Source organism: Triplophysa dalaica, chromosome 11, assembly GCF_015846415.1.
Source record: "Triplophysa dalaica isolate WHDGS20190420 chromosome 11, ASM1584641v1, whole genome shotgun sequence".
Lineage (NCBI taxonomy): Eukaryota > Metazoa > Chordata > Actinopteri > Cypriniformes > Nemacheilidae > Triplophysa > Triplophysa dalaica.
The window spans coordinates 20,937,705-20,962,817 of NC_079552.1; the positions used below are offsets into that span (position 1 = coordinate 20,937,705).

Sequence of the window (25,113 nt, forward strand, 5' to 3'; positions counted from 1 at the left end):
GAGGGAAGGTGACGTGTGTTGGCGTTACGATGCTGTTGTGCCGTGAAGTATTTCGTGGCGTGTTTTTCTGATAGAAAGTACAACAAATCTTTAGAAAAATTCAATAGAACAGTGAAAAACGATGTAATTGAAATGTTCAGCCTTTTCTGTTTTAAGACCCAAAAAAGCCAGAGGTGCTATAAAGAGTGCTTTGCTGAAAGGAATGCTGGGTAAATTCCCACAGCTAGTCTGACAATCAATGTATGTTGATCTTGCGTTCACCTGTTTGCTGACCCCACTCACTCGAGGTAACTTCAGTCTTGTTGTTGTGAAGTTGTAAACCTAACAGTGTTCAGCTTGCGAATATTTTAAAAAAGTGCAGATCTCAGTAGAAATCTGTCTCCGGAGCGTCTGTGGTTGATGTATTCCAGAGTCAAACAGCAGCATGTTGTCTCTCACAGAAGTATAAGGCTTACGTAAAAAAAACAGGCTTTGTGAGGTGTTGCTATGTAGGTTAGCATCAACCTCATGCTCTTGCGGTTTTTCACCTCTTGCTCTGGAGACCTTTCGCGTGTGCCAAAGCAGAGTGTGGTGTCCTCTGTAATGACCATCCTGTTCTCCTCTCTCTGTTGAAGGTCAGTTTTCTTTCAGTGGGGCAGTGACTCCAAACAGGCATCCAATAAACAGAGAACAAGACCGAGCAAATGATGCACGGTTCTTGACCTGCTTGTTCTGTATGTGAACCTCAACCGAATGTGGTTATAAGCTATAAAACTATTTTAAGCATCAGTGAACACCTGCTACGGAAACAAAATGATATGAATGTGAATGTAACTTTGGGTAACGTTTATTTTCTTGTTAGTTGCTGAATATGAAAAATGCTCGATTTGCTTTTTTTGTTTAGTAAAATTAAATCTTAACTAAACTTAATTAAAAAGCTCGTGTTCATATTGAAAGTAAAATATTGACCTAAAAGTTATTGGAAAGTTCCATTCCATTTTCTACCGCTTATCCGAACTACCTCGGGTCACGGGGAGCCTGTGCCTATCTCAGGAGTCATCGGGCATCAAGGCAGGATACACCCTGGATGGAGTGCCAACCATTTTGCCTCAATAATAAACTGCAGTAAGTTTAAAGCAGTGAAATTATAATAATCAAAAAAAACTCAAATAACAAAATATTACTCTTATATAGCAACATTAAAAATAAACCCATTAAATCATAAAATGACAAACGCATATACCAAAATACACAAATACTTAAATTCTAAAATATAAGATCTAATTTAAAATATTAATAAAACTAAATAAAACTAAAATCAAAAATATAATAACTCTGCTGGGAAAACCCCAATCAGCCGTTTTATGTGAATATTTATTGTTTATTTATTATATATTTTTTTATGTTTATTTATTTATTTTTATTTATTTGTTTATCTATCTTAAAATAGTAATAACGTAAACTCATTTTGTGCTTTTAAAGAGTTAATAAAAGCAGAGAGGTGAGGAGCTTGACCCTTCATGTTTGAGCAGATCATCAAAAGGAAAAACAACAACTTTAAACAGTTTAAAACGATAGTTTTAACTATCATGATTCAGTAAGCCTGGAATTTTTTTATAACGTGAATTACATTTTGCATTCTGTTTGCTAAGTCAAGTCGAATGTAATAAATCAATTCTAACAGGCAGAAGACTGCATACAGTATGCAATCACAATTTGCATGCTCGCTAATAAACTTCATTTTATTTTATTGCTATGTTCCATTTCAGAATTCACAACCCTATAAATGACATATGAAAACATCTAGGCTTCGGTGTGGAATTTACATGGTTAAAAAGTTTACCGGAAGTGTTTAATAATTATGAATAATACAATTATTTGTACAGTATGGTTGATGTGTTTAGATATACAGGACATCTCGTAATTTAAAAATAAAAATAAAAATTGAAGTAATTGAATCATTACTTTCACTTGTTTTCACAACTTGCTTTGTGGGGGTAAATGTTCGTCCAATGGACTGCATACACACATTGCTTTGAATATACAGGACTTATTCTCTTGTCATTATCTGTACAAAACCTCCTTAAAGTACTCAATAGGAAGAGAGAGTTACCTTTAAATGTCTAGGTAAAATTAACTAAGAAGCTTATTTTAGGGAAAATAGCTATAAACCTGTCAACAGTTAATCTAGATTATCTTTAAATTGTGTTTTTTAAACCTTCAACATTTATGCATTTGACGGATGCTTTGTACGTACATTTTATCATCCTATATTTTTTTCTAAGCAAGTGAAATCCACTGGGATCAAACCCACAATATTGCTGTTGTTAACGTCATTCTCTTATCATTGAGCTACAGGAAAGCAAAAGTCTAACACTTTATACATCAAAAGTTTATCTAGATGCTTTTATTTCCAAAACATATGGTGGCACATATGTGTAATAGTCCTCACATTAAAACATCAAAAGAGTAAATTAGGAATAAAGACTTGACAGGTGTAGTTTTACCAAGAGACTGAGATATGGACCCATGCTGTTTCCCAAATATGTTGAAGAAATGATTTTAGAGTGAGATTTTAAATATTTCTATTGTCATAAAAGCAAAACATGAAATCCAAAAATGCTTGGTTGCTTCAACTCTTGGTTGTGTCAAATTTGGACACTTAATCCCAGGTTTTTTTTTAACCATATTTGACCCAACCATGTTATTGTTATAATGATAACAATCATGTGGAATTTTCAATTTAAATGGATTGAGTGAAGAATGTTGTTCTTCCTCAAGTTAAAGAAAACAGAAAGCAGTTTCTTCATAGGCCGGGCATCAGGTGGACAGAACAGTGGAAAAGTGCTCAGAAGAAAAGATCTCTATCAAGAACTCATAGCGAAAAGCCCAGAGAGTTGCAGCTCCATGATTGATGCACTTGCACCATGAGTAAAGGAGAGGCAGGCCTAGCCAAGCCATGTGATGGATATACCAATATATTGTGACTACACCAGTGGTGGTCACCGGTAGTGTGCTCACCCTTTTACAGGATGACGAATGTTACACCTGCTGGCCAATTCATGATTCACTCTGTATAGACTATTTTGGGAGGGTTCAAAGCCAGGGAATAAGTCTCAATCCTGGAAAAAAATGGCTGTTGCTTCTAAAATTAGTGGAAAGGACCCTGAAGCGTGTGACACATCTTATTTGGAGGTTAAGCAGAAGTTAAGCAAAAATTAAAAAAGGACAAAATTCTGGGATAAATAGGACACGAAAACATGACTTTGGGAATTTAAACATTCACATGGACTCGTTTCTTCAAAGATTTATTGCTTAATTCCTGGTTTGTTACCTGGGTGTACACTAACATGGAGATCAGCTCAAAGTTGATACACTGTAATTCCCTTTTAGTAGAAATATGCATTTTAAATTTCTCTTTAATCTGGAAATACAGACTTTATTGTCTCCTGACCATACGTCCATTCTTAATAGAAAATATATGACTCAAGCAAGCTACACTTGTAGCTACCATGTGCATACGGTTGTAATGTAACGAAAGTATTTTTTCAGACTGTCAAATAGTGAAGGACCATTTTTCTTTAATAAATAGAGTTTGCCTTTAAAACGGATCAAAACCAGATACCAAAAGCATAGATTTCAAACTTACTGACCTTAAAAAAATAGCTCTTGGAGGATTCACCGAAGAAATCATAGCTTTTTTGTCAGTCTTTTGTTGTTGCTGTTATTGACAGAGAGCTGGCAAACTGAATGTATTTTAGTTTAGAATGACGATGAAAGCGGCTCTTGTGGCATGTCGCCTCATAAAACAGTGTATGGAAACCATGCTGCGACTTTCAAAAGACCAGAGACAAAAGATCTGGGTTTACGTTCATCTCAGGCATCTGTATTGTAATTTTTTTCTTTAGAGAAATGGACCAGAGAAAATCCTTAACGGCGCCCGCAGAATTTCAGAAGCGAATCCTCACTCGTCCAAAGCAAGCAGTCAAATTTAGCTGACCTCGCCGGCTACATTTCTGATTGACTGCCTGTTCAAAGGCAGTGCGTTGTCCTTCACAATCCTGCCGCTATGATTGTATCCCTGTGAAATCTTCCCCATCACTCTCAACTTCGTTCATAATAACTTTCTCTTTGAAGATTAGAGCTGATTTTCTTTCAAATGGTGCAATTATATACATGCTTTTCCTATTTCAAAAGAGCAGAACAAATAACATAGTGGGTCATTTCAAGGTGACTTCATTATTGTGCCACTTTTGTATGTGGATCAAATCATTTTAGAAAAAAAGTCTCTTACAATACTTTGGGTTGAACTCGGACTATTTGAAATGTTCACGGAGACACAGTAAGTGCTGCCTAAGTGTTACGTGAAGTGAATTACTGAAACAATTAACTGTAAAATCCAAGTGTAGAAATTTACTGTAAAAATACAAGTTAAAAAAAGTTGTCTAGTTTGACCTAAATACTTATTTGTACTTACTGTATGTTGATGAGTTGAAATAATGTAAAATCATTTGTTGTTATGAATTTTGAGAATTGATCACATCCTTTTCAAAGTACACTCTAAAATAAAAAGTGCTATATAGCACTACAAGTGGTTCTTGGCTCATAAATCCTAGGGGAACCAGTTTGAGTGCCTATTTTGGTGCTTCAGTGGTTCTTCAGAGGCTCTTTGGGATGACTGAGGTGCTATATAGAACGGCTGAAGAACCATACAGGGTTCATCATATGGAAACGTTGCTTTATATTATATCACATCGGTCACCCCAAAGAACCTCTGAAGATATGGTATGATATGATATGGTGCTATATAGCACAAAACAAAAAGTGGTTCCCCTACACTTTTAAAAATCCAACTTGAAGATGTTCTCCCTACAAAGATAAATAAATAACTTGAACATAACATTTTTGGTTAAAGGAGTCCAATGATTGATTTGCATATACTCAACAAAATTTGCCTAAACGTGTTTCTAAAAAAGATTATTTTGTTGACTGGATTTTTGGCAAAAATGCATCAGAAAGTTTGCCCAACTTACAAAACAGTGTATTCTGAACAAGTTTGAAAGTTCCCAAGATGCATTGGAGCATGTTAAATTCTGTGTTTCTTCTTGGTTTTTCTTTTAAAGATTAGAGTTTTAGTTGTTGCTGTCTTAATGTATTCTTTAAAATCGTTGTGGCTGTTTTTTATCTATTTTAGAATTCTTTAAATGAATGATGTTTTTTCATTGTTACCATGGTTGAGATTATTGGTCAATGTTGATGTGTAAGTGTATGACATAAGTGCAAAGCCGGTACACAAACACTCAACACAAACATTTTAAAGAGTTATTTGATCAAAGATTTGGGTCTGTTTGAGGCAGAAAACATTTACAATTGTAGTAAAAGACAAATAAATTTGTTTATTTTTGTATTTAACATTACTTAAAGAGTACTTGGAATATTTCATTTTGCTAATTTAACATTTTTCATCCACACGACAGAAATACAATAATTTCCTGAACAACAGTAATTGATGTGACAATAATATCTTTATTAGAAAAATAAGACAATCAGCATTACATAAACAAACAAGTTTGAGTTGGCTTAACAAAGTATCATTACGTTGAATAATTAAATAATACACATTGTGTCAACACAAAAGTTTAACTGCATCAGGTTGCAGGTTGCATTTTGTTATTTACAGTGCATGATTACGAGCAGAGAACCACCTTGAGTGCTGTATAGCACAATTTTTTTGAAGCTGTCTGTAGAGAAGGTTCATTAAAAGGAAGGAAGGAGACGGGAACCGGAAGACATTTAAACATTTAATAAAGTAATACCAGCCGGCGGCCCCTCACGGCCAACCGCTGGCGAACAAAACATAAATACAAGTACAAACATGTTCGGGCCCGGTCCTCTCTCCTCGACGGTCCGGTCGCTCATTCTCTTATATGCTCCCGATCTCCTATGTGATTCGAGACTGGTGCGCACACAGCTGGCGCTCATCAACAATAACTCACCGGTCTCGAACCACGGTCTCGCCCCGCCTACTCCACTACATAACCCCATCACCCCTCACAGGCCGGGGAGTACCCCCGAGACTGTGCATGCTCCCTCCCCCTCCATTGGGGGGGGGGTTATGCAGAGACGAGACAACGGAGACGGGAGCCCTCGGATCGACCGGAAAGAGAGAAGGGAGTGAGGAAAAAAATAAATTATCCGGTCCGGTTCCCCGACACGCTGGCGCTCGGTCCTCAACCTGCCGGGGTACTCTCCTTCGCGGTGCCTTGCAGTGGCCCTGGGGCTTCGGTGGACGGCTTGAACGTCCGTCCCTGTCCCCTGCTACTCCTCCTTGGGCGGACGGGCACAGGCTACAGCCTCTGGCAGGGCTGTGGCCGCACTCGGCACTCCCGCCCGCTGCTCCTCCCCCTCGGGGACAGACGCAGGCTCCGGCCTCTGTCTGATGGCGGCAACTCCCCCGCTCCCGCTTAGACAAAAGCCACCACACCTTGACCCAGGGGCAGGGCAGCAAAGGTCGCTGTTCAACTGAAGCTTGGACAGTGGCCGCACTGTGCACTTCCGTTTCCCCAGAGCCACCGCTTCGAGCAGCCACTGGTGGCACCCTTCGTCTGCACTGCCCGAACTCTCCGGCACCGCGAGGCCACTCGGCGGCGAGGACTCTCCGACAGCATGTCTCTCCTTTCTCCCGGGTTTTGGCACCAATGTAGAGAAGGTTCATTAAAAGGAAGGAGGGAGACGGGAACCGGAAGACATTTAAACATTTAATAAAGTAATACCAGCCGGCGGCCCCTCACGGCCAACCGCTGGCGAACAAAACATAAATACAAGTACAAACATGTTCGGGCCCGGTCCTCTCTCCTCGACGGTCCGGTTGCTCATTCTCTTATATGCTCCCGATCTCCTATGTGATTCGAGACTGGTGCGCACACAGCTGGCGCTCATCAACAATAACTCACCGGTCTCGAACCACGGTCTCGCCCCGCCTACTCCACTACATAACCCCATCACCCCTCACAGGCCGGGGAGTACCCCCGAGACTGTGCATGCTCCCTCCCCCTCCATTGGGGGGGGGTTATGCAGAGACGAGACAACGGAGACGGGAGCCCTCGGATCGACCGGAAAGAGAGAAGGGAGTGAGGAAAAAATAAAATTATCCGGTCCGGTTCCCCGACACGCTGGCGCTCTCCTTCCTCCCGGGTTTCGGCACCAATGTAGAGAAGGTTCATTATAAGGAAGGAGGGAGACGGGAACCGGAAGACATTTAAACATTTAATAAAGTAATAAAAATTATATTGTTTACTTTTAGTTTAAGCTGTTTGATGCTTTAACAAATACATCCTATGCAGTATATCATAATTTAAATACAAAAATGAGCTTGAAAAGATTCTTCGATGTCATTGCAGAACCTTTTGGTTTCATCAAGAAACGGAATATTCGACGGACCTTTCTGTTGCACAAAAGCACCTTCATTTTTAAAAATGTAATTTTTGTCAAATCTTAATTTTGCAAAGGGTATTTAGTTGTGCAACACAGTTACTGTGCTCGATCTCCACTTGACGTTAAAGTGCATCCTGAAGTGATATATTCTCATTTACACTTGTTTTGTCAAAACCAATTTTGAACAATTTTTTTATTCTCTTTGCTTTTTGTGTACAAGAATCTGTGAATTCCAAACAGTCAGTTATGGTTGTGAGGGTGCTGTAGTCAGTTTTCAAGGATTTTAAAAGGTTAAAAGGAGCACTAGTCAAAATCAAAGAGAACATTTGGTGGTTTTGTTTGGTTTTGTTGGTTTATTTGGTGGTTTGTCATTTCTCAATGTCTAGCATGCATCTCCAGAGCTTCGATCAATGGCCTATCGAAAGCCAGCTGCCTAATGGCGTCATAAAAAAAAAACTAAAAATACCTCAGACAGGGGAGGAAGGGGGTCGCTCACAGACGATCCTTAAGTCGTGTTTGAAATGAAGCCAATTTACTTGTTCCTGAGCTAATGCACTCCGCTGTGACACTTCCAGGACAATATCTGCTCAGACAGTGATTGATCGACCGTGATCACATCTGATATGTGCTCTAATAAAAACCTTAGAGGCCCAGTCACACGCTCCTCTTCGTCTTACAACACCACCGTGACCTTCTCGTGTTTGAAAAATCTGGAAGAAAATGACTTGCTTCTGCGGTGATAATCTCATCTCTTGGGACGGACCTTCTTGACCTGTGACCCCTCGTGGTGAAAACATTCTTTGTTAAGTCATGCTTGGATAATCGTATTGCACAGGCAGAGACGTGGCAAGGCCATTAGCTGACCGCTGTACATGCCAACATGCACTCTGTGAAGTTAAGGCCTTAGAAGCCAAATCTCTGTTTTTGTCTGGGATTAATCCAGATACGTGAGAAAAATTAACAAACACACTGTTTGATATCTGACGCTTGTTGAGAACCTAAAACATTTCACTTTATTTCGTTATTGAGTTAAGAGCTACAGTATACTACAAACATACACTAGACACTATACACTGTTTTACGTCTGTCTTTATTCATGTTTGAAAAGCAATGCATTACCATCTTCAATGTTTAGTGAGGAATACTTCGTCACAAAATGCCATGTAACTAAACCATTAGCAGCTTTTTATTCAGAAGCAGCCGGATGGAATAAAAGTCTTTGCAAGCAGTGTATATTTTCAAAAACTGGTATATGACAAATAAAGCCACCGACATGTCAGACAGCAGAAAACGAATACAGAAAAGCTTTATCAGTTTTTTAAACTTGGGAAAAGTCAACTTAACTTAGAAAGTAGTTGACTGTGCACAATAAAATGGTTATTGAAAAGAGAAAGTTTTTTAAAGGGGTCATATGACACTGCTAAAACAAGCATGAGCAACTTATAACACACTAGACACAGAAAAACATGTGTATGACCCCTTTAAATTCAATATATTCTTCAAGTAGTGAAAGTTTCCCTTAAAGAAGCTTGTTTTTTGGAAGGTGTGGGAGTGATTGTGGTACTGTTCAAGAAAAATTGATCTTGTTTTAAACAAAGAAAAAAGGAAGATGCATGCAGTCTTTTCTAAGAAGCCATCACCATTTTATCTTTCCTGGCATAAGCTTCAAACCCACAATAGCTTTGCTGTGCGGTGAAAGACAGAGTAAGAAAGGAAAACTAGCTTGTTACAAAAATGTCTCTGAAGTTTGCAGCTTAGACACTTGAATGTGAAACATATTGACCTTGCGTCTTATGAAAAGACTAGTCCCTACATCTCTTTTCACAAACCTGTTTTTCACGGATGTTTACTTGCTCTTGCAGTCTCATCGGAATCGATCTGACGAGGTATTCACGCTTATGGATTGAACATCTCTATCTGTGTTACTGGGTTTAGTTTGGGCTAAATAAATGGAAGGATTTAATGTACAGTAACAGATCGACATGTGATGTTAAACATTTAATGCTGTGTTGTGTTGAGGTTAGCTGAGCACTAAAATATCTTCTTTGTGTTCTGCTGCAGAAGAAATACATACAGGGTTTTGAGAAACATTCATGTGAGCAATGAAAGAATAAGATTTTTTTTTGTTGTTGAACTCACCTTTTTACCAACTAAACAATCATTTTAATGAATATTGACACTGGAGTATATTTTTATATGCATTTTGTGTCCCGCTTCTTTATTGTGTCTTGAATGTGAAACCCAGTTGTGATAACGCTGAGTTGGTAAGTTTGTTTTATTACTGCAAATCAGCAATATGGAGCTGTTTGTTTCAATGAATCAGCTGTGTCAATTGCTTAAACGTTTAGGAAGTCCCCACATTCATTCACACTTTTTCATCCTCTAGTAAAAAAGTTTTATTAAAGTGTTCAAAACAGTCTGCTTACTGCAATGCAACAACATAAACAAACGTTGGTGGACTGCCCTTAACTTTCAGTACAAATTCACAAACAATAGAGTGTCTGTAGTTTATTTCAAAAAACAAGCAAAAGAAACCAAGATCCGTTACTTGGCTAAACTTGCCGGTGTCCCATATGGCTTGTTTACATGCGTCAAAACTACAGGACCCATTAAACAAACTGTTTATTTATTAAAAGGAAAATACAACAAAACTCAACAAATTGTTTATTTAATATAATTATTATACTATACAATAAAATAATAATAGAAATTATTATTAATATAAATGAAATACAATATAAAAAGTTATGTATACAGTCATGGCCAAAATTGTTGGCACCCCTGAAATTAAGCCCATTTTTGGAGTTTTGTGTGACATTATGGTAAATTTGCTTTCATCCCTCCTTTTTTTTGTTCCAATACCTACAAAGGGAATAAACATCTGTGTAGCAAAACATGTTTAAATGCAATACTTTTCTGTGAGAAATACTTGAAAAATGTCAGGGATGCCATCAAATTTGGCCATGACTGTATATACAGTATAAAGTTAATATATATATAAAAATCCATCCTGATCTATTATTACCCATCGTGGTAATTAGCATGTTCATTAGGTCATCAGGCTGTACTTGTGTCTACTCTCTGAACTTGCAACTGAATACAACTTAATGCCCAATAAAGCCGTTGTTTTTTATATTCAATTCTACCTTTAACGTTTCTGTTGTCAGACATAAAATAATTACAGACAAATGTTTATGTTCATATGTTATAACTGCTATTCTGTACTCACTCACAAATAATGGCTGGAATGCACTACAAGACTTTTAATATCTGAACAACTTCTATTAAAACTATACATCATACACTTGCAGACTTTTTGAAAGTTTCAGATAGAAACACACTAACTGATGAAATCTGCAGACTGGCACAGACTTTCTGCAACAAGTCGCCTTATTGTAGAAAATGACGGACGGCTTCAGACTTTTCTGTCACTGGAAACAAAAATCTGTCAATGTCGGAGAATTTTCGGCTAACACGACCTCTAAATGTCTGTTTGACATAAATGACTTTAACCCATTTAAAAGTAAGTAGGTTAAGTAACCTGCAGCCTTGTTTCAAAAGAGATGGCAACAGAGAGGAAAGGTATAGATGGTTGCTTTTATAAAAGAGTAAACATTGCAGCTTGACACTACAGTTTATATTATTACACTGATATACTGTATACTATAAATTGAATGTATACAGTATACATACATATAAATAAATTCAATTTCATTCTATATTGAGTGAAGTGTGAACTTATTTTAATTATTTGACTGAAATAATGATTCCTGTGTAAAAAAATCAATTTTAGAGCAGACACATTAATATAAGGCTATGCAAAAATAAAACGAAGATATAATAGCTCATCATCAAACCCAACTGAGCATCATCCTGTTTAGTTATGAGAGTTCTATTTTTATCAGTAAATAAACAACAACGTTTAACAGATAAGTATGACTGCCAGTAAACATGCCTATGACAGTCATATGATTTTGTTTGCGTGAAGCTCACTTTATCTTCTCTGGCACGACGGGTGCGGAATAAATGATTCAGTGCTACTGTCTCATTTAACGGTGTAAGAATGAAAGATTCATACGCCACCATACGTCCCAGTGAGATTAACACAGAATGACGTGTAGAACAAACAGAAAAGTGGGCATTGGTGGTCATAAGAGTGAGAAGAAATTAATGATTGTTCAAAAGCATAACATGCTAACAGAGACAAGGGTGACATCTATAAAGCTATGACTTTAAAATGTGCTAAAGTGACCGTTCACTTAAAAATTAAAATTCTAATGAAAAGTCATAATTTATTCACTTCAAATCCTGTATACGACTCTTTCTTCTGTGAAACACAAAAGAAGCTATAATAAGAAATGCCTCAGTGATTTTGTTAACTTTGAAATTGTTTATTAACAGGGATGTTTAAGTTCATAATGATTACCTGGATAAAGTAAAACATTTCTATATGAAGGAAAATGTTGAAGGTTTGGTCATACCAAGGGTAAAAAAATCTGAAGAAAATCCTCATGCACTTTTTATTCTGCAAACATGAGTGACACCTCAAATCATGAGTCTTGATGCTAACTTGTTGCCAAGTCTTGTTGGGTAGAGGTGTTCTGTTACTTTTCTAGCCACACAGACTTACAGTTTGTGCTTGAAGGATGATAAAACAGATTTTGCAAATCACAGACTTAAATGAAAGGAGAAACATGAAGTTATAGATACCAAAGCATCACAGAGACTTGGGGATGGGTTCTTTTGACTTGCTATGCTGTTGCTTACTGAACCAGCCTGCTGGCACCCTCAAAAAGTTCAGCACAGACAAGAAACTATAGGGATTTTTTTTCATTTTCAGTTTCTTAAACTTAAATGACATTTTTTGGAATGTATAACTTAAAGATTTTTTTTAAATCAAATACTTTTTGATGTGATTGGGAATTATCAAGTATTTTTACTTTCAAAAGAAATTATTTCACAAATTCTAAGGTAATTGTGACATATGATGGCTTTTTAGAAATTTGTGTTAAAGGGACAGTTCACCTAAAAAATCTGTCCTCATTTACTCAACCTTAGGTCGTTTCAAACCTGTATAAATGTCTTTGTTCCAATGTTCACTTCACAAATGCAGTAAAAAATAATAATAAAATAAGTATTCAATAAATAAATATAACTTACAAGATATAGTTGTAATTAAGTTATGTTTACATATGGCTGTGTTCATAATTATCAGAGAGCAAAATAATGTAATATGTTCCTAAAGATCCATTAATAACAATCTAAAATTTGCCCTTTATATTTAAACTTTATTTAGACTTACAGAGATAGTTCAACCAGACATGAAACAACAGCAGGACGAATTGACTTGCATTGGTTTTGTGTCTGTGATGGTTGTGTGTCGTTGCTTCGTTGTTTGTTTACCAATATTCTTCAAAATATCTTCTTTTGTGCTCTGCAGGAGAAACTCACGCAGGTTTGAAATAAAAAAAAGACGATTTGTCCCTTTAAGGTTTTGATGCAAACACATATGGACTTTAACATATACTATAAACCAAGATAATGGCAGTGACCAACACACAAAACATTTAATATGAGTTTAAAGTATAAAAAGAAACAATATGTCAAAGTTTAACATTGCATATCACATCATTTATTCACGTTGTGATGCATTCTGATAACTCAAATATGTGAATGTGATCTTTTTTCATAAGTCATCACAAATTTAACAAAACCTAGCTAGAGAGGCTCAATGACGGGCAGATATCTGAACACAAATCTCACTTGTCTAATTTGTGAAATAACATTTTCTTTGGAGTTATGCAAGTATAGAATTACTTTAAAAAATAGTTGCTTGCTTAAACTATAATCCGGCTCTTTCATTGTTCCTTTCATTGTTGCTTTGGGATGAGGACTGAGGTAAAATGAGTCGTCTTTACTGAAATCCATAAACTTCTGCAGGTGTCTGGAGGTCAGACAGCCACCGCTACTTAGCTGAAATATCTGAGGACCAGGACCAATGGATTTCTCTGGGCTTTCTTCAAAGAGCATGTCCTGTTCTTCACTTGAAAGCCACAGAGGTTGGGCTTTGTAATAGGGACCTCTGTTTCATCCGCAGCTTGTTGGACTTTCATTCACGATGCTGATGTCAAAAGGTTGAGGCTGTACTGTGAGCCTTTGGGCTGAATGCACTTTCTGAGAATGGCTGAGGCAAGTCGGCCCTATTCCTTAAAAAAACACATGGGTACTTGGAAAGTAGTGAAAAAAGGATTGATAGATTTTCCACGATCTCGATCTGTCCGTCGAGAGGAGTTCGGTCATTGGGTTGGTTTTGCTGGCCTAAATATTAAGAAAGAAATTTAATGATGAGAAAACTTTCTATGTGACAAAAGTATATTGTTCTTTTAAGAGTTAATATAGCTGTATCAGGAGAACAGCTATATGTATTATCTGAAACAATCGACAGTGTAAATTGAAATAATAACGTACATTATTATAATCTTCTGGATAAAATAATCAGCTGCTTTGTACACTTCTACTGGAGGGAGAGATAAATGAGATCTTATTAACATCTTAGTTGTGTCTTCGCAATCAAAAGTTGTTTACTGATAAAGGTTAGTTTAAGAAACGCCTGAAACAAAATTGAAAATCAAACTAATAGATAAAAACACAGCGATGTCTCCTAAATTATAAAAGCCCAAACTCTGTGATGGGGATCTACGTTGAACAATTTTTTTCACGAGTTATATGTTGTTTGAGCATGATCATATGGAAATTTGAAACTGTTCTAGAAGGTGGATTATTTGTATGAAGTGGGTCGTACTGTAACTGTACACCCAAATAAAAAAATGATGGTAATTTATCATGAAACAATTTACACATTTTTTTTTGTATATTTTAAAGATATGAAATCAATAAAATATATTGTTTCAACTTTGTAAATGTAAGTAAAAAATAAGTGAATCTGAGTAATTAAAAAAATCACCCAAAAATATTAATTATAAATAAATGTGTAATTAATAAATACAATTTAATCATTAAATAAACTATAATATTGTATATAAATTTTGCAGTTAAAGAAAAGTTACAATATTTTCTTAAGTTAATATAACTGTGTATTTTGTGATATTTACTATAAGCGCATTAATTCTTTGTCTCTGGCACAAAGAAGGATTGTACTTAAAAGTATGGTTGAATGAATTCATAGAAATAAGCTATCTTGTAAAATTGTTAGAAAAATCGTTGCATTGGTTGTTTTGTAAACTACTGTCTGCTGACACTATATTTCATTTCAGGTTGTCTGGCTTCATGTTGCCATCACCCATCGTAAGTTCTGGGTCAATATTGGCACTGTGGTTTACAACAGACTTCGCCGTCAGTGCCCAAGGATTTAAAGCAATCTATGAAGGTAGGAAACATCGTTTTTTTACTATATGAGCTTGTAATGATTATTTGGCCTGGAGTAATGTTACCTTTTAATTTGTTACAAACAAAGACATAACGACACACAAAACCACAGCACATTCCTAAATGCATTTTATCACTGTGCACTTTTGTATTTTAGCTCATATGTAAGGTAAATATCTGTGAATTATCACATACAGTTGTGTTCAAAATTATTCAACCCCCAATGCTGTAAATGGTTTTAGGGAATTTAGTGTACATTTGTAATTGTATTCAGAATGAAATCCTACAAGGACTTCTTAAAGAACCATATGCAACTAAAATGACATCAATTAGTTTTGTAATACAGTAGTATTTCTTTTGTGAATTCTTCATTGACATAATTATTCAACCCCTTAAAGACTACCACTCTGAAGAACAGAGGTTCAATGAAGTGTTTTCAATCAGGTATTGAAAACACCTGTGGATATCAGGGAGCAGCAATAAAGCCTAATAAGCACCAATTAGGCAGCTTTAAAATGACTGTGATACTCAGCTCCTTCTAGACATTTACTGGTGTGGTTACAAACATGGTGAGGTCAAGAGAATGGTCCAGGAAGACAAGAGAACAGGTGATTACTCTTCACAGGAAGGGCAATGGCTATAAGAAGATTGCAAAGATGTTAAACATACCAAGAGACACCATAGGAAGCATCATTCGCAAATTCAAGGCAAAGGGCACTGTTGAAACGCTGTCTGGTCGTGGCAGAAAGAAGATGCTGACTTCGACTGCTGTGCGCTACCTGAAGCGTAGAGTGGAGAAAAGTCCCCGTGAGACTGCTGAGGAACTGAGAAAAGATTTGCCAGATGTGGGTACTGAAGTTTCTGCTCAGACAATACGGCGCACCCTGCGTAATGAAGGCCTTCATGCCAGAACTCCCAGGCGCACCCCCTTGCTGTCCCCAAAGAATAAGAAGAGTCGACTGCAGTATGCCAAAAGTCATGTGGACAAACCACAGAAGTTTTGGGATAGTGTTCTGTGGACTGATGAAACAAAATTAGAACTGTTTGGGCCCATGGATCAACGCTATGTTTGGAGAAGGCCTATGAAGAAAAGAACACCTTGCCTACTGTGAAGCATGGCGGGGGTCAAGCATGCTTTGGGGCAGGTACTGGGAAGGTACTGGGAAGCTGCAGCGTGTGCAAGGTACCATGAATTCTCTTCAGTATCAGGAGATATTGGATGACAATGTGATGCAGTCCGTCACAAACCTGAGGCTTGGAAGACGTTGGACCTTTCAACAGGACAATGATCCCAAGCATACCTCCAAGTCCACTAGAGCATGGTTGCAGATTAAAGGCTGGAACATTTTGAAGTGGCCAGCGCAGTCACCAGACTTAAATCCGATTGAGAACCTCTGGTGGGACTTAAAGAAAGCAGTTGCAGTGCGCAAGCCTAAGAATGTGACTGAACTGGAGGCTTTTGCCCATGATGAATGGGCGAAGATACCCGTAGATCGCTGCAAGACACTTGTGTCAAGCTATGCGTCACGTTTAAAAGCTGTTATAACTGTAAAAGGATGTTGTTCTAAGTACTAAGATTGAATGTCACTTGGGGGTTGAATAAAACTGACAATGATGTGAGCTCAGAAAAGACATTTGTGGTTATTTCATTATAAATGTTATGTTATATTTGTCTGACCTACACGTGCCTCTTTGATTTAATTGTAAGCAGGATGACTGAATGATCATAATCAATGTCAACCCGACCAAAACAATCAATTTCAGTGGGGGTTGAATAATTTTGAACACAACTGTATTTTGAAGATAATAGGCTTAAAATTCGCTCAAGTGCTCGTTTTCAACATATACTGAATAAACTCTATATATCATAAGTATTTACATAGTGTGCTATCTCTATTGCCCCTACTGTAAATTATTACTAAATTATACAGTATTACTAATATGATTGTATTATAACCCTGTGGGGCCCATCTATCTGTTTTTATATTTACATGACATTTATACAAAACAAACATGAATTTTACTGGCTAATTAATATTCAATAAACAAAATATGTTTCGATCATCATTTGAAAAATAAATCCTTAATACGTCCACGTCATACGTGTTAAAGATGAAAGCCAAACCATAGATCCCGCTTTTCTTTCAAGTATCAGTGGTTTTGCACATTATGCCTGTCTGTGGACTTGCTTCTTACCACCCTTGGAATTTTTGCCCCAGGTGTATTTGCTTGGTTCTGGTTTAGACATCTGCATTAGTGGCGACAGGGCGGCACATGAATCACAATGATTTGTTTTGGCAGGTTGGACAGAAGTCTAAGTCTAGGGTTACATTTAAATATTCTTATTGGTTTCCATCTCTATATCTCTCTCTCAGTCTCTGGTTAGGTAAAAAACTGTCTTGTTTCCGACAGTGTTTGGTTTTGTTTGCTAGCCGTCTGTAGATTGATTGTAAGGCTCAGTGAAACTGGATTTACACACCCTGCAAACTCATCAATGGTCTTTTTAGATTAGCTTTGGGATTAAAATAGGCACGCTGGGCTCAAGTGGATTTAATTATGTTCTATCTTTGTTACCTTGAGACGTTTGTTTTGTTTTATCAGGAATGTGAGGGTGTTTTACCGTATTTTATGTTACCTGCGGCAAGTAATTTATTGAGTTATTTCTTATTGTTTTGGTTGCTTAGCAGAAGTTCACAGATTTATATGTCTGGTGTTTTTGGCTACAAAAATGTTTATAATTTTTCCTTTCTGGCCCTTTCTTCAGAAATAGTAATATTACACTTTTATAATATACTGCTTTAACTACTTTATGCCTTCAGAGGAATTCTAACATAGTGCACATATGGACTTTTATTTTGTAATACCTTTTGGAACTTGTAACCCATGTCCTAACCAAACGCGATGCCATGACATGTTAAAAAATGTATTTTTTCCATGTTAATCAGAGGATTTGTGCTAACCAGCCACGACAGGACTGTGCGACGAGCAACGGCCGTTTCTACTTTAGAAACTTTAGATTTTATTTCTGCAACGTTGCGGCTGACAGCTCCGCCCACACCACAATCTCATTCGATGTAAATTCTGCACCATCGCCACACATGGATGATGACTGGCTATATACATTTAAGAATCTGAAATCATAGCATAGCGTCCGGTGAGGCATCACTGGAGTCATGAGAACAAGAAGCATCTCTCTGCATGTGAACTTTTCAGCTGCAGCTTGTGCGTGGACAGAGAAAAACTGTTCTGATTGGCTGTGTATTGTTATTGATTGACGCTTCCCACTCCTTTTTCGCGTTCGGTATGGAGAACCAAATTACTTATCACAGGAATCTCATCGGCTCATTGGCTAGGACACGGTTATAAACCCTTAGGTGAAAAAGTGCACTATAATGTACCCAAATGTACTTAAAGTGCTCTGTTATCATGCACTCATTTTGAAAAAAAAAATTCATTCATCATTCACTCACCGTCTTGTCATTTCAAACCTGTATGACTTCCTTTCTTCTCCAGAACACAAAAGAAGATAGTTTGAAGATTGGTATTAACTTGCCCCATTCACTTGCATTGATTGAATAATTCACACCGGTGAAAATGACTGGAAAGTGATAAAATGATGACCGAATTAAATTTTTTAGGTAAACTATCACTTCAAATACAATAAAAAGTTAAACTTGAAAAATATACGTGTACTGTTTTGAGAAGCCACGAATACAAGTGGAAAAAAACTACAATATTCATGTCTGGCAATATTGCACTTTAAGTACATTATGGAAGTGTACTTAAAGTGTATCTGGGCCATCATCTTAAATTGTTCAGTGGCTCACTTTGAATTTAGGTGTAAACCATTCCTTAAGTATCTAAATCGTGACCTTCGAAGCATAGTTGAAACGCAGTTCTGCCCCTAATGGATAAAGTTCAATAGCTCATGGTGACCAGTGTCCTACGTAAGGTCACTCATGCCAAGCAATCCCAAAACCGCAGTGCTTTCAGACAGTGACAAACCCTCATAGATTTTTCATGAACTTTAAATATCAGTGGAGCTTCGATCCTCACCCCTTCTAGTCTACAGACTATCGTATATCTCACAAAAGGTACCAAAACTTATGATCTGAAGCCCATGAATTATGTTCAGCGGTGTCACTATTCTTGTGGATGTATGAGTATGAGTGCGTATTTTCATTCTTTATTTCTCTTTTAACCTCTTCCTCGATGTGAACTACGGCAGTCATAACTCAAGCGTCTCCTGAAGTCTCGTTAGGCGATAACTACGGGCGGCTCTGGAAGCCTGCGTGAACAGCGTATTTTGCAAAACCATCATCCATTTGTTGATGTCAACTCTGCGCCTGAGACACAGTCTATTTTTATGACCATATGGCCGTCACAGAGACACTGCTGTGGAATGCAGATGTGTTGACAATGTGCGATTTGCACGTGCTGTGCGACAGATAAGTTGTCCCGGTGTGAAAGCATTATTTCCTGCTCGGCTCTTTGTTTCGGACGCAGTTACGCGCCACAAGCTCCTCCCATTCCTTTTAGCCTACTGAAGTGCTACTGGTGACGTGATACCTGTTGCTTTTGATTCAGAACTGTTCACAGAGATCTTTGCTCGATGGTTTTGCTTTAGTTTCCACCACAGTGGCATTCGTAATTGAAATGTATGAAAGTTTCGTACACTTGGTTTTATGTGTATTAGCTGAAGTTCAGTGAAGTCATCACTGTGTATAATTTTCAGTGAATGTGTGACCTTTTTCAGTTATGCATTGCGGCTGCGCCTCTCACCCCATTACAGCCCAATCCATCAGGTTAATGGTATTTCGCATAGGCGTTTCCTCTGGTGGCCAAATGGGCACGGTTTAATCTAACGGAATCAAGCTTTTTTCCCTCTTTTATTTGGTTCTGCAGCCAGCATGCTTGGAAGTTCAAACTTCAGATGTCGGCTGTAAATTAGCAAGTGTGAAAACTGAACATAGATTTTTTTTTAAACAAATGCACAAAAACACACAGCATTCTTTCCTTTTTAATGATATTTTAGCATGCCCAATATCAGGTATTGGTATGTTTTAATAATTTCTGTGATTTAATAATAAAAGGCTATTATAGAAAGTTTCAAAGTGAGAACATAAACAAGCGTTACTGCGTATTATAAGTATAAGCGTTCATAGACTCCCTTAACTTCCGGTTCATTCACAAGTAATAGAGTAACTGCAAAAGAAGAACCGTTACATGGCTACACTTCTATCTCCAGTATTTTGAATTTATACTCTGATACCAAGCTCAACCGCTAGATGTCAATATACATTACATTTAGGCATTTGGCAGACGCTTTTATCCAAAGGGACTTACATTGCTTTATCCTATACATTTTACATAGGTATTTGGCCACTCAAAAAGTCCTACTTTCATATGTCATTGGATGTATGTGTCTGGCCCGAAATTAACATATGGTCTGTGTTTGGTTAAAACTATTTATTTTATATTTAATTAAATTGAATCTACTCAACAGTTATTGAGTCTTTGCTGATGTCTATAAGTTAAGTTGGGCCACATAATGTTTATGTTGTTGCCGCTGATAGCGTCTATAACAATAGTTTTAGTAAAATATGTCAATAAATATTGCTCTTATATTTAAAAAAACAAAATGTATTGAACATTTTTTTTTTAACTAATATTTTCTAAACAATAACGTTTAGGTCATACGTTTTTTTTTTAGACTATTTGGCTGGTTGGTTAATGTCAAGAGCGAAAGCGGAAATATTTAATTGTATATCATTGTTATTTATTGATTGCACGTCCAAGGCATGTTGAGCTTTAATGTCAGTTGTCTCATTGTTTTCTCCTCAGCTCTGCAACAGTTGGTTGGAAATAAAATGCAGAAATTCACTTCACAAGCTAATGAATTACAAATACTCAGAAATAAACGGTGGCTTGCAGGTCCTGGACTTATTGTGTGCGATTAAATGTAGTATGCATTTACTAAAAGTATGCTTCAGTATTTCATCTCTGTCTGTGTGCATTGTCGTTCAGATCATGACATCCCTATATATCCCGCAGGTTTCCCAGCAGCCTTTAGAGTGCGGCTTATGGGCCATTACACCCAACTAATTGTAATCTATTTGCCTGCAGTGTTGAGCGCCACAGCAGTACACTGAATGAATGTACGACCTCTCAGCAATTTTCACTTTTATTGCTGCCAGAAGTCCTGCATGGCGATATTTGCTGATTTGATCAACAGTACCACACCACAGTTAGCGTTAGCGCGAAAGCTGTTCGGCCACCGTTGCGATTTTATGTGGCACCATTTAAACAGCACAAATGTTTGGTGTTCATTTACACACCTTCATGTTGTCCAAAACGTGGATGACCGCACATGATTCATATACTGTACGTTTTTGGAAACGTTGTTGTTAGTGTTAGGTAAGCTCGGCGAAACAGGTTATTGCTAAGAGGTTGGAGATTTGGGGGACTCGAGTTTCATTTATTAACTTGGTCTCTGATATTTCTCTTAAACATTTAGATCGTCAATAATATTGATTGCAGACTTGACAAAACTGAGCTCAGTTTGTGACTTTGAGATCTCTTCTAAAACTCTAACGGAGACATTTGTGATTTTCTCAGATGAGATATTATAGAGATCTCAATTGTGATTCTTCTGTCTCAGTGGAGGTCTCTAAAAAGGTCAATTTATTAGTTTGACGTAACTGCTGAATGTCAGTATATTTTAGCACCATTTTTTACCTTATGGTGTGTCATTCAAACAATTGATAATATTCAGTATTTTCCCAGAGATTTTGGATATTAGAGTCGTTCCCAACCTGTTGTTACCCTATCCAATCCATATTCTTCAAAGACTTTAATTTGACATGCATCAAATGATGTAAAATTGACAGCAAAGTGTTCATTTTTAAATCACAAAGCTGCACTAGAGCTTCTTTGCCGAGTCTTCATTAATCTATGTTAACATTTCTTTACATTGCATTAGGCTCCTCAGGGATCCGCTTTATCTGCTCAGAGACAGCTCCTGTAACATCTTAATCACTGGAATATAAAGCCAACATTGTTTGCTTCGGATGCTACGGCGGTCGAGTAATCGTGTCTTATATTTAGTTCTCTAAAATGAAGTATCTCATCAGAGCTTTATTGAAAAGATTTAAATGACACCTCCTACCTCAGATAAGGGCCAATACGGGAATGGCTCCGATAGAGGACTGCGATATGAATCAATTAATTTCCCTACTCGCAGCCAAATCCAGAGATAGCAGCCGTTCTGTCAAACGTGATGAGCCGTCTGACCAACATTTAATCAAGCCTGCAGAAGTAGAGACAGGAGTTTAAAGACAGGACAAGTGGATGGATTGGATTACACTCAGGGTGTACCCTCGCTTATCAGAGCACTGGTCTGTTCTGTCTGGACACTGAAGCGCTCATCTCGAGCGTCCGCCGCGGTCAGGATGCCAACGATGAAGAGCTGGTTAAAAGCTACTTATTCGGTTGATGCTCATTTCATTTGTCTCGTACAAGTCCAGTTCCCAGAATTCACCTGCTACTTCACGCTGGAGTGCTTCTTGACATGCTTATTTACATAATGATGGTGGATTAGAGGTTTTAAAAGTAGCTTTGGTAACAAGTCGATACTTCAATAAATAAATAAAACAAGTCTTTTTTTTACAATGTTATAGTATGCAGTACGAACTCAAAGGAATGATGATACCTGAGTGCTGACTGACTGACGAGTGGCTGCTTCTGAACACTCACATGCTCTTTGAAGAGCTCCGGCATGCCGTGGTAATACAGCTAAATTAGGGATTGTATTTAGAATCATTCTTTTTATTAGTAATATGATTTATATCCAATGACATGAGAAAAATAGAGGGTGTGGCTTCATTTCCACTGCAAACTGTTTGGATGTAGAAAATCAAACTGACGTCATCAGAGAAGGATCACCACTCAAGCGAGGAAGTCGATTTTCAGTTTTTGAGATATTATGGGTTTTTTTTATTTAATAAATGATCAAAACAATATAAAAACAAAAAAATAAAACAAAAAACACCTGACTTGACTTGACTTGACTTGACTTGACCAGGCCAGACCTGACTCGAACGAAACGAAATATGTATAATTAAATAAAATTTAATAAAATATAAATATTTTTATACATTTAAAAATAAAGAAAAAAAAACTATACTTAACTAAAATAAACTAAAATAAAAAATGTATGAATCATTTATTATGAACACTGCAGTATTCCATAAAAATGAGAATTGTCAGTTTGGATTTTAAGGCCCCTTTAAATCCATCTTCAATTTTAAGTGTAGTGTTTCACAGATCAGTCTGGGTTATACTTATTGGCTAAAATTTGGTTAGTTAAAAAAAGGTTGAATTTTCAGTGATTTTCTGTCATAAATGTTTTTTCAACACTAGAAGCGTCACAAACTGCGCTTGAGAAAATATTTGTTTTGCAGTAAATCCAGCAGCAGAAGTGAAATGCTCAGCAGTCTTTGCTTTTGCTGGACCTTTCGCCTTTGTTTCACCCTGATATTTTCACTGGGGATTAAGCGACGCTGCCGATTTTGATATGAAGGCATTCCTTTGGTATTCAGAGTGAACGTGTTCACCACATGGCAGCACAAGAAGGCCGTGTTTGCCTTTGCGTATGGCATGTCTAGAGGCACTTTTCAGAATTGTGCTTTATTTGCTTCATTTATAATTGCATTTGAGTTTGAACTGCAAGTCTGCATATTGGAAGGACATTTTCAGACATCTGTGCCCCATTTTTCAAAAGTATTTCTCATTTAGTATGAGAGGAGATTTTAATTTGTTCATAATTGTATCATTGAGTGTCATCACTATTAAATAATATCCATAAACATAACATAACATAACTATGATATCTTTTCAATCACAAAAAGCTGTTGTATTCCCATAATGCACTCTGCATCATGAAGTCACCAAAACTATCAAAATGAATGGTAACAGTGATGGACCACACACCGCTGTCACCATTAATAAATCACTTTCGTATTTAAAATATTGATTCCCACTTGCTTTGGACAGAAACGCCTCAGATGACTTGTTAAATAAAATCTAAGAGAAGTTCCAGTACAGCTGAATTTATGACAGTGTAGTTAATATTCAAATCTATTGATTGTCTGAGGTCAATATGACCAAGGACAAGAACGTACTGTATGTACAATCCATTAAAATCTAATCTCCTTCACTGAAACGCACACTTTTCCTCCAAATATGTGCACTAAAATGTCCACCATTCCCCAGGGAACTGAGCCTTGTTCCTCAAACAGGTTTCCAACATTTGAAATATTGCACTTAGTGACAAAAAATATCGCTTTCATCCAAGCAAAAATCCCAGAGGCATGAGTGTAATTTCACTTCAGTTTCTCCTGTTCATTGTAGTCTTGATGCTTGGAGCTGCATTTCTAGATTCACTGTGTTTTGTGCAATTTGTGTTTTATTTACAATGTTATGTTGATTTTTAATTCGAGCACGTCCTCCGAATTTAGCTCAGACTATTTTTCCCATTTTCAAGTGACCAGGATGAACTGTTGGCAACATACAAACAACCCAATACTCTTAGACGCATTGAAACTCATACCGATCACAACTAATAATGGGCTGAAGTAGTTTTACCTATTGTCAATAAAACTTTATCGATAGCGAGGGAATATTATTATATTAAAATCAACATTTTCATGTTTCGTCCATATTCTTGAATTGAGTTTTATTCATTGAGCTTGTACAATCTGACCTCACAGAAAAAAAGCTTTGACTTTGAAGACTGGGTAGGTTGTCATGTCAGCAGGATTGTGACGGATCTTTTAAGAAAGTTCTAGTGTTTATATAAGTATATCAACAAGCACTATAGACTTCTGTCATGTATTGACACTGATTCACTTATAATGGCGGTTTATGGTGCAAGCACAAAATAAAAGTCCCATAGACTTCCATTACATTTCACAGATTCTGGACAGAGGCTAATTTGTATTGAGTTTCTTGTCTACAATTTATATTCACTGTTTAACCTAAAATATTCAATTAACACAATATTTGAAAACAGCATTAGTGTGTCTCTGCTTATCGATACGTCAGGCAGTATGACTTTGTTTGACCTCTCTTTTAAACAATATTTCCATAAGCACATTTCCATTCATACGTCTTGAAAACGAAAACCGAAAAATTAATCCGCACACATGCATTTACATGCAAACTGGACTTTCAAAACGCTTGCATGAGAAATCCGTTGCGTGATGCTTATGATAGAAAGATATTCGGAGAGATTGATTGCTATTGAACATTCGG

General features: G+C 37.0%; 1 protein-coding gene across 3 annotated transcripts in view; it reads left to right on the forward strand.

The window, feature by feature from the left end:
• csmd1a (CUB and Sushi multiple domains 1a) overlaps positions 1 to 25,113 on the forward strand; it is a 313,221-nt gene that overhangs the window by 54,428 nt on the left and 233,680 nt on the right. For all 3 annotated transcript variants that reach the window (XM_056760343.1, XM_056760344.1, XM_056760345.1), the window contains exon 3: positions 14,688 to 14,800. In XM_056760343.1, coding sequence (XP_056616321.1) covers positions 14,688 to 14,800 — 113 coding nt within the window. The remainder of the gene's footprint in view (positions 1 to 14,687; positions 14,801 to 25,113) is intronic.